Source organism: Harmonia axyridis, chromosome 6 (assembly GCF_914767665.1).
Source record: "Harmonia axyridis chromosome 6, icHarAxyr1.1, whole genome shotgun sequence".
NCBI lineage: Eukaryota > Metazoa > Arthropoda > Insecta > Coleoptera > Coccinellidae > Harmonia > Harmonia axyridis.
This window is the reverse complement of record NC_059506.1, coordinates 5,117,150-5,128,099: the sequence shown is the minus strand read 5'-3', so window position 1 is coordinate 5,128,099 and position 10,950 is coordinate 5,117,150. Positions and strand designations below refer to the sequence as shown.

The 10,950-nt window shown below is 36.0% G+C and overlaps 1 protein-coding gene across 1 annotated transcript; it reads left to right on the top strand.

Moving 5' to 3' along the window:
- Positions 1 to 787: 787 nt before the first annotated feature.
- LOC123683226 lies at positions 788 to 2,298 on the top strand. Its single transcript, XM_045622131.1, has 3 exons — positions 788 to 1,258; positions 1,340 to 1,513; positions 1,620 to 2,298. Exons 1-3 carry the CDS (start codon positions 1,220 to 1,222, stop codon positions 1,803 to 1,805), a joined length of 399 nt encoding a protein of 132 aa, XP_045478087.1. The 5' UTR covers positions 788 to 1,219; the 3' UTR covers positions 1,806 to 2,298.
- The last annotated feature ends 8,652 nt before the right edge of the window (positions 2,299 to 10,950 follow it).

Genomic DNA, 10,950 nt, shown 5'->3' with positions numbered 1-10,950 from the left:
AAGAGCGAAGCAGTTCTTTTCAGCCGAAAGAAAAAAGATCCCGTCGGACACGTCGTAATGTTCGGTAGGAAGATCGAATGGAAGAATGAGGCCAAGTATCTGGGAGTGATACTTGACAAAAAGCTCACTTGGAAGCAACAAGTCACATCAGCTGTGACGAAGGGAAAGACAGCAGCGACAGCGTTGTAACCGCTTCTTTGCAAACACAGCAAAATGTCTCCTTCCAACAAGCTTCTTCTTCATAAGTTCACCATTCGGCTGGTCATGTCCTGCATCGTGCAGAATACGATCCTCAGACGAGCCGAAAATGCACCATGGTTTGTCAGCAACGTACGGATACATGAAGACCTGCAAATACCATTCCTAGACGACCATCTAAAAGATCTGTGGTGGGATTCTGTAACGGCAAAGCGAAGCGAAAACGTGACGAAACGACAGTTTTGCTCGGTTCGGTATTCTGTGAAGGGATTCGGCAATAGTCGTGTTTTTGCCGAAGCAAAGAACGACCTCATGACGATAACGAAAAATTTTAGGGTTCGTTGTCATCACGAAAAGTCCGACGACGTTTTTGATTGGTTTACTTTTACCACGTGACCAAGTCTTAAGCGTCATATTATGACACTTAAATGATTTCGAATTCGAGGTTATAATTTTGAATGTTTTGCTTCACAATATCACAATTCTTAATATTAAGTTTGAAATTCATTCTATTAATTATTCAAAAATTGCGTTATGAAAGATATCTCCAAGAAAAGAAGAAGAAAAAGAAGAACGATGGAGTAGGACAACTTTTATGCGTGAAAGTGGAGTACCCAATTGATTCGACAGATAAGGTTCCTTTTTAATTTCGAAATATCTTCAAGTGATTTTCTCTATTGAACGAGGTTCCAGTCAGATTTTCTTCGAGTGCTTAAAATTTGTTTTTTGTGATAATTAAGAATAGCATCAAGCTCTGAAGGTAAATTTTAAACAATATATTTTGTGAACACTACAATCAATAGCATAACAATTGCTGTTATACTCTGGTTATACATTATTTCTTATTTGAATTTGCAGAATGGATTGAGAGAAAAGAGCAAAAACCAATCCACTGCAGTGGTCAACATTTCTGGATTTCGCGGAAGTTAATCCAGAAAAATTAACGAAAAAATTTCAAGGAATTAATGGCAGGAAGACATATGGAGAAAAATGGGCTGAAATAGTGACTACATTGAATAGTATGGGTTACCAAAATAAACCTGTAGCAAAATGGCAAAAGGTATGTAAACATATTATAATAACGAATGTTATACAGATGTTGATTTTGCTACCAATTATTAATGTTCGAACTTTGTTTTAGGCTGTTGCGGATTGGAGGTCCAAAGTTAAAGGGAAGGCAGCATCCATCAAAAGGGGGTTGTCTCAAACAGGTGGAGATGGACCTTCATGTGTACTGAATGAGAATGAGTTGAGACTACTAGCCATAATAGGGACAATAGCTGTTATAGGTGTAACAGAGGTTGAAAGAGGAATTGTGAGTAAAAAAAGGCAAATCCATATATTTTTTGTGCCATTAGATCCATTTCATTCATCCTTTGTTACTGATTCATATACCAAATATTTAACCTCTTTTATCGTAGGTCCAAGAAGAAATACCGACAACTTCTTCAAATGAAGAGAAGGAAAATATTTCATTATCGCCACCGCCACTTATGCCTCTATTGATGAGTGGTTGTGGCGAGAAGAGAGAATTATTGGAGGATGGGCCAAAAAAACCGTCAAGAAAAATAGGACAATGGAGAAAAAAAAACCGCCAAACAATATAAGAAGTTTGCAAAATCTACATGTAGAAAGCTTGCAAGCCATGAAAGAAATTTCGAAACACATTGGATCACTGGCAGAGAGCATTAAACTTCTGGCGGAATCGAATTCAAGCTTAGTGGAACAAATGAAAAAAAGAGACAATTCATGATTGTATATATAAATAAAATAAATAATTTTTCCATGTCTAATTGTATTTCTACCCCAAATATCTATAGATCTGTTTGTTGTGTTTGCATGAAATGTTAAGTGTACCTTTTATCTCTTCACATTCATTTGACGCTATCGGAACATCAAATGAGTGTAGTTTAGACCAGAAATCACTGAGTTATGTTACACGATCTACACTAGTGTACAATATTGTATTTAGTGCAGACACAAGGAACAAACCTTATATCATTCTTCTATTGATTCTAAATTATTTCAAAGTTATTGTTCAGTGGAAACATAAACATGTATATATTTGAAATATTGCCACCAAGTCTACTGACAATTACTCTGAAGTTACTTACAAAAATAAAAATACATTTCATATAAGAGCTAAGTAAATATTAATCAGTATTTTCATGTAGTCAGAATATTTAGAAATATTCGTCAGTTACTAAGGGATTTGTATTATATGCATTGATTGATTCGTTGGAATTTTTTCAGGGGAATAGTCATTATAATTGATGTTTAACTGATAATAATAGTATATTATAAACGTAGGGACTAAGGTGGCAAAAAGTTTGTAGCCTGAGCATAGCGTTACCATTTTAGTCCTTGAAATTAGGGATAAAAACTTTTAATTTAATTCCTGGAGTGCATGAAAAATAAAACAATATTCTCAAAAATATATTAAATAACGTCATCCACAATTACATTTTGTTTTTCAATGAAAATATCGAGAAATAATAGAAACCCTTTGTTAAAGTTAAAATACTGTGGATTATTCAAAGGACATTACAGCTAGAGTCCCTAAAAGGGACTCTTATCTCTTTGCTCTTATTAGAGATTATCTCAGGTACCTCATATGTCAAAACCTGCAGAATCCTGCGGTAGCTCAAATATCTACTTATTTGCAACGTTGCCAATGTTCCTTCGTGTAAAGTCGGTAAGCTCCGACAACGAAACTAAAAGCGTAAAGATAACGAAACGATAAAGAAGAAGACGCTTACAGAATACCGCATTCGCTCCGCTTAGCTTCGCTTCGTAACGTTATCGCTTTCGTTGGCTATGATAACGAAAGTTACAGAATCCTACCCCTGAGCGTGAAGACAAACGACCGAAGATGACACTTCCCTAGGAAGTGTGTGTTTTAACACACACTTCCTAGTGTGTGCCCTTACTGGCACAGAGATTGTGTAATGATTACACAAACTTTCTGAGTGGCATATTGCCACCTGCTAGAGCAGAATCAAAATAGCTCACCAGAGGTGAATTATATTGAGATGGAGCAGTAAACGGCTAATAGCCTGACTGTAAAAGAGATAGAAGTTCCAAGTTCTAAAAATATGCCATTGATTGGTTAGTTCTTTGTATAGCGCCACCTTACGGAAGAAAAGGTTAAAGGGACCCATGCCGATGCCGAACCGAGTCGCCAGAATTATCTAATCAGTGAACACCCCAATATTTTAGACATCTTAATTTTAACTTTTGTATTGTCTACTTTATGCATGAAATGATTTATAAAGTGTATTTTTTTGCTGTCCTACTTAAGTAAAATGTGATGTCGTACTTTTATGAATAGAAATTAATACTTCATAATAACACTTCATAATACCTATAATTCAATTGTAAATACAACCAGAACGCAATGTCTACCTGCAGCCTTATTACAAGAAGAAATTAATAGTTGACCACAAGAAAAATCTTGCTACTTAGTGATACCTTCTTTTTTTCGTGTCCCATTATTATTATAATCTTGATTACATAGGAAATAATACCTATTTGTTGCACTTATTTCTATCTTACTCCGTATTGTACAACGGTCTGTAACGTTTTAATTCCTTTTTTGCTTAATCACTTAGATGCTTTCATGAATAGGTCGGGAGGTAAAAATACAATTGAAATAAAAACCTCAACATCGCTATTGAGTGCTCAGAGTTGGTTCACTTCGAATGGTCTACTGATGAAGAAAAATAAAACCCAGCAGCTCTTGTTCACTAACAAAGAAAAAAATGATTCATTAAAATATCTGGGTGTGACCTTTCACTCATCATAAAGCTGGAGTCAATACATAGACGAATTATGTAGCAAACTCTCGACCTCGATCTACCTTATAAAAAGAATGAGAATTATTTCCAACAGTGACACAGCCAAACTCGTGTACTACTCGACATTTCATGCAAAAATGATATACAGTATTATAATATGGGGACATTGCAGTGATGCACAGAGGGTTCTGCTGAAACAGAAGAAGGCCATAAGGCCTATTTTTGTATACATCATACAGAAAGTTGCCGAGATATTTTCAAAAGGGAGGGTATACTCACCTGCACTTCGGTTTTCATCCTCGCTGCCGTGACATATGTTCACCGAAATCTCATGAAGTTTCGAGCCAACGCCGACTTCCACGAGTACAACACCAGAAGAAAACATTTACCTAGCATTCCTTACAACAGAATAGCGAAAGCGCAGCAGGGAGCAAATCACATCGCACTGAAACTATATAATAAATTGCCTGAAAATCTGAAGAGTTTGAATGACCTGAAATTCAGTAAAGATGTAAAAGAACTACTACTGAGAAAGACTATTTATAAACTTGAAGAGTTTTAAATGTTTGATTTATTTGTGATGTATTTATTATGTGATACTCACCTTCTTAGTTATGTCGATATTGGCTTTTGCCTTTTTTTTTGTATTTTGCTTTTTTGACAAGTCGTGTATTATTTGACGACAACTATTTATCATGTATATTCACTTATTTATGACACACTGTACTGTGTAAATGAATAAAAAAAAATAAATATGGAGATTCATTCTTGACATTTTACATTTTTTGTCTTGGAAAGTATTATAAGAAATGTGGAAAGATGAAGTCGTTTTAGATGTACAAAACTCTTGATAGCTCGTTCATTCACTCCTTTTGCACTCTTGTTAGTTATTACATGTGATTTACCAAAACGTCATTGTTGTAGGTTAGTTTCAATAGTTAGTTTTAGTGATTATTTTACATAAGGTAACTAAACTTCCATCTAGTCGAATCTGTCATTACAGAAATATTGGGTAATTTTCTATAGTCTAATCAAATTGTCCATAGTTCGGGTTAGGTTAGGTTATTGTCTATAGTTCGGGTTACACGAACAACATAAATTATGCATTGATCTTGTAATTGCTAATGCATCTATCACTATCTACTCGCAAAATATTCACTCATTGAGATCTGATGTGATTAATGATATAATCAAGTTTGTTTTTACACACTCTTTCTATGGTTCAGACGACGCTATCAATTATTTGAATTATTTGAAGCCCCATACTATCAAACATCATACCTACTAAATCTCCTCATACGAACTCAAAAATCTACATTATTCATGACAAAAAAAGCCGTTAGAAACCGTTCCTAGTTATATCCTACAGATCCAGAATTTGCTGCAATATCAACCTGATGAAAAAAACCTTGTTTGTATCAGAAGATCCCATTTATTTTCGAATATTGCCTTATATCGTGTTTTATCTCACTCACCTAATTTCTTCAACAAACACTTTTTCTTCGATGAGTACATTTTTGAATTTTCTGTTGATAAATTTTCAAATCTTTTTCCGCTTACTGTACGGATATTCGTTAAAAATCAATATACATACAGGGTGGCCACCTTTTCCACGGGATTGTATTGGTAACTTTTAAACCATAAGAGTTAAAAGGTTGTTCAAATGGAGAAAAAGTTGCATGCATAGAAGCACTATCGAGCAGTTCGAACAAATCGAGATTATCAGGGACGGTTATTGAGATATCATAAGAAAATGCTCTCCTACTTACCTCGAGAGACATGTGGTCATGAAATGATCACTGTCAACTCGAACGGTTTTTGCTACAGGGTGCAGATGTTCGATAAGATCAATCAATTGGTTTATTGGTTCAAGGCCCACTATAGAGATCCTATACCTGGGGTCAAACATCTGCCAAACAAGATACAGCAACCTCCACCAGCGCCATCATACCCTAAAAGATCTAATTCACGATCTTATATCCACCCGGTAAGTTTCATTGAATGAATTATTAATTATTCACCCTTATTCACATCTTTTTCATGTATTTTTCATGAGTTATCAATTTAATCATAAATTTTGATTTCAATATTTTTTTTTCAGCCATACATTCCGACTGTCGGAACGATGACCCCATATTATCAAGTCTCAACTCCAATACACCCCCAAATTCCCAGTCAATCCTGCAATTATCCAGCAAATCATTGGAATAGGTCAAGAAACAACCCTTACAAGAACACATGCAGAAATGAAGCTGATTATTGGAAGAGCGCAGCAGCAGCATAGGCTGCTAAAAAACCCTAGCGTATAAGTTGACGTAGAAAAACACAAAAAATAAAAAAAAATAATTTTTTCTCGCCTCAGGGGGCAGATGTCCGATAGGATCAATCAATTGGTTGTTTGGTTCAAGGCCCACTATAGAGAACCTTTACCTGGGGTCAAACATCTGCCAAACAAGATGCAGCAACCTCCACCAGCGCCATCATACCCTGAAAGATCTAATTCACGATCTTACATCCACCCGGTAAGTTTCATTGAATGAATTATTAATTATTCACCTTCATTCACATCTTTTTCATGTATTTTTCATAAGTTATCAATTTAATTATAAATTTTGATTTTAATAATATTTTTTAAAAGCCATACATTCCGACTGTCGGAACGATGACCCCATATTATCAAGTCTCAACTCCAATACACCCCCAAATTCCCAGTCAATCCTGCAATTATCCAGCAAATCATTGGAATAGGTCAAGAAACAACCCTTACAAGAACACATGCAGAAATGAAGCTGATTATTGGAAGAGCGCAGCAGCAGCATAGGCTGCTAAAAAACCCTAGCGTATAAGTTGACGTAGAAAAACACAAAAAATAAAAAAAAATAATTTTTTCTCGCCTCAGGGGGCAGATGTTCGATAGGATCAATCAATTGGTTGATTGGTTCAAGGCCCACTATAGAGATCCTATAACTGGGGTCAAACATCTGCCAAACAAGATGCAGCAACCTCCACCAGCGCCATCATACCCTGAAAGATCTAATTCACGATCTTATATCCACCCGGTAAGTTTCATTGAATGAATTATTAATTATTCACCCTTATTCACATCTTTTTCATGTATTTTTCATAAGTTATCAATTTAATTATAAATTTTGATTTTAATAATTTTTTTTTCAGCCATACATTCCGACTGTCGGAACGATGACCCCATATTATCAAGTCTCAACTCCAATACACCCCCAAATTCCCAGTCAATCCTGCAATTATCCAGCAAATCATTGGAATAGGTCAAGAAACAACCCTTACAAGAACACATGCAGCAATAAAGGTGATTATTGGAAGAGCGCAGCAGCAGCGTAGGCTGCTAAAAAACCCTAGCGTATAAGTTGACGTAGAAAAACACAAAAAATAAAAAAAAATAATTTTTTCTCGCCTCAGGGGGCAGATGTTCGATAGGATCAATCAATTGGTTGTTTGGTTCAAGGCCCACTATAGAGAACCTTTACCTGGGGTCAAACATCTGCCAAACAAGATGCAGCAACCTCCACCAGCGCCATCATACCCTGAAAGATCTAATTCACGATCTTACATCCACCCGGTAAGTTTCATTGAATGAATTATTAATTATTCACCTTCATTCACATCTTTTTCATGTATTTTTCATAAGTTATCAATTTAATTATAAATTTTGATTTTAATAATATTTTTTAAAAGCCATACATTCCGACTGTCGGAACGATGACCCCATATTATCAAGTCTCAACTCCAATACACCCCCAAATTCCCAGTCAATCCTGCAATTATCAAGCAAATCATTGGAATAGGTCAAGAAACAACCCTTACAAGAACACATGCAGAAATGAAGCTGATTATTGGAAGAGCGCAGCAGCAGCATAGGCTGCTAAAAAACCCTAGCGTATAAGTTGACGTAGAAAAACACAAAAAATAAAAAAAAATAATTTTTTCTCGCCTCAGGGGGCAGATGTTCGATAGGATCAATCAATTGGTTGTTTGGTTCAAGGCCCACTATAGAGATCCTATACCTGGGGTCAAACATCTGCCAAACAAGATGCAGCAACCTCCACCAGCGCCATCATACCCTGAAAGATCTAATTCACGATCTTACATCCACCCGGTAAGTTTCATTGAATGAATTATTAATTATTCACCCTTATTCACATCTTTTTCATGTATTTTTCATAAGTTATCAATTTAATTATAAATTTTGATTTTAATAATTTTTTTTTCAGCCATACATTCCGACTGTCGGAACGATGACCCCATATTATCAAGTCTCAACTCCAATACACCCCCAAATTCCCAGTCAATCCTGCAATTATCCAGCAAATCATTGGAATAGGTCAAGAAACAACCCTTACAAGAACACATGCAGCAATGAAGCTGATTATTGGAAGAGCGCAGCAGCAGCGTAGGCTGCTAAAAAACCCTAGCGTATAAGTTGACGTAGAAAAACACAAAAAATAAAAAAAAATTATTTTTTCTCGCCTCAGGGGGCAGATGTTCGATAGGATCAATCAATTGGTTGTTTGGTTCAAGGCCCACTATAGAGAACCTTTACCTGGGGTCAAACATCTGCCAAACAAGATGCAGCAACCTCCACCAGCGCCATCATACCCTGAAAGATCTAATTCACGATCTTACATCCACCCGGTAAGTTTCATTGAATGAATTATTAATTATTCACCTTCATTCACATCTTTTTCATGTATTTTTCATAAGTTATCAATTTAATTATAAATTTTGATTTTAATAATATTTTTTAAAAGCCATACATTCCGACTGTCGGAACGATGACCCCATATTATCAAGTCTCAACTCCAATACACCCCCAAATTCCCAGTCAATCCTGCAATTATCCAGCAAATCATTGGAATAGGTCAAGAAATAACCCTTACAAGAACACATGCAGAAATGAAGCTGATTATTGGAAGAGCGCAGCAGCAGCATAGGCTGCTAAAAAACCCTAGCGTATAAGTTGACGTAGAAAAACACAAAAAATAAAAAAAAATAATTTTTTCTCGCCTCAGGGGGCAGATGTTCGATAGGATCAATTTATTGGTTGATTGGTTCAAGGCCCACTATAGAGATCCTATACCTGGGGTCAAACATCTGCCAAACAAGATGCAGCAACCTCCACCAGCGCCATCATACCCTGAAAGATCTAATTCACGATCTTATATCCACCCGGTAAGTTTCATTGAATGAATTATTAATTATTCACCCTTATTCACATCTTTTTCATGTATTTTTCATAAGTTATCAATTTAATTATAAATTTTGATTTTAATAATTTTTTTTTCAGCCATACATTCCGACTGTCGGAACGATGACCCCATATTATCAAGTCTCAACTCCAATACACCCCCAAATTCCCAGTCAATCCTGCAATTATCCAGCAAATCATTGGAATAGGTCAAGAAACAACCCTTACAAGAACACATGCAGCAATGAAGCTGATTATTGGAAGAGCGCAGCAGCAGCGTAGGCTGCTAAAAAACCCTAGCGTATAAGTTGACGTAGAAAAACACAAAAAATAAAAAAAAATAATTTTTTCTCGCCTTAGGGGGCAGATGTTCGATAGGAACAATCAATTGGTTTATTGGTTCAAGGCTCACTATAGAGATCCTATACCTGGGGTCAAACATCTGCCAAACAAGATGCAGCAACCTCCACCAGCGCCATCATACCCTGAAAGATCTAATTCACGATCTTATATCCACCCGGTGAGTTTCATTGAATGAATTATTAATTATTCACCCTTATTCACATCTTTTTCATGTATTTTTCATAAGTTATCAATTTAATTATAAATTTTGATTTTAGTAATTTTTTTTTTCAGCCATACATTCCGACTGTCGGAACGATGACCCCATATTATCAAGTCTCAACTCCAATACACCCCCAAATTCCCAGTCAATCCTGAAATTCTCATTGGAATTGCTCAAGAAGCAACCCTTACTTAAAGAACACATGCAGATGTGAAGCTGATTATTAGAAGAGCGCAGCAGCAGCATGGGCTGCTAAAAAACCCTAGCGTATAAGTTGACGTAGAAAAACACAAAAAATAAAAAAAAATATTTTTTCTCGCCTCAGGGGGCAGATGTTCGATAGGATCAATCAATTGGTTGATTGGTTCAAGGCCCACTATAGAGATCCTATACCTGGGGTCAAACATCTGCCAAACAAGATGCAGCAACCTCCACCAGCGCCATCATACCTGAAAGATCTAATTCACGATCTTATATCCACCCGGTAAGTTTCATTGAATGAATTATTAATTATTCACCCTTATTCACATCTTTTTCATGTATTTTTCATAAGTTATCAATTTAATTATAAATTTTGATTTTAATAATTTTTTTTTCAGCCATACATTCCGACTGTCGGAACGATGACCCCATATTATCAAGTCTCAACTCCAATACACCCCCAAATTCCCAGTCAATCCTGCAATTATCCAGCAAATCATTGGAATAGGTCAAGAAACAACCCTTACAAGAACACATGCAGCAATGAAGCTGATTATTGGAAGAGCGCAGCAGCAGCGTAGGCTGCTAAAAAACCCTAGCGTATAAGTTGACGTAGAAAAACACAAAAAATAAAAAAAAATAATTTTTTCTCGCCTTAGGGGGCAGATGTTCGATAGGATCAATCAATTGGTTTATTGGTTCAAGGCCCACTATAGAGATCCTATACCTGGGGTCAAACATCTGCCAAACAAGATGCAGCAACCTCCACCAGCGCCATCATACCCTGAAAGATCTAATTCACGATCTTATATCCACCCGGTGAGTTTCATTGAATGAATTATTAATTATACACCTTTATTCACATCTTGTTCATGTATTTTTCATAAGTTATCATTTTAATTATAAATTTTGATTTTAATAATTTTTTTTCAGCCATGCATTCCGACTGCCGGAACGATAACCCCATA

Excerpts from the sequence above, each read along its gene's own strand:
- LOC123683226 (XM_045622131.1), top strand. The coding sequence starts at position 1,220 with ATGGGTTACCAAAATAAACCTGTAGCAAAATGGCAAAAG. Across the intron at positions 1,259-1,339 it reads CTGTAGCAAAATGGCAAAAG|GCTGTTGCGGATTGGAGGTC; the intron begins GTATGTAAACAT and ends ACTTTGTTTTAG. Across the intron at positions 1,514-1,619 it reads CAGAGGTTGAAAGAGGAATT|GTCCAAGAAGAAATACCGAC; the intron begins GTGAGTAAAAAA and ends CTTTTATCGTAG.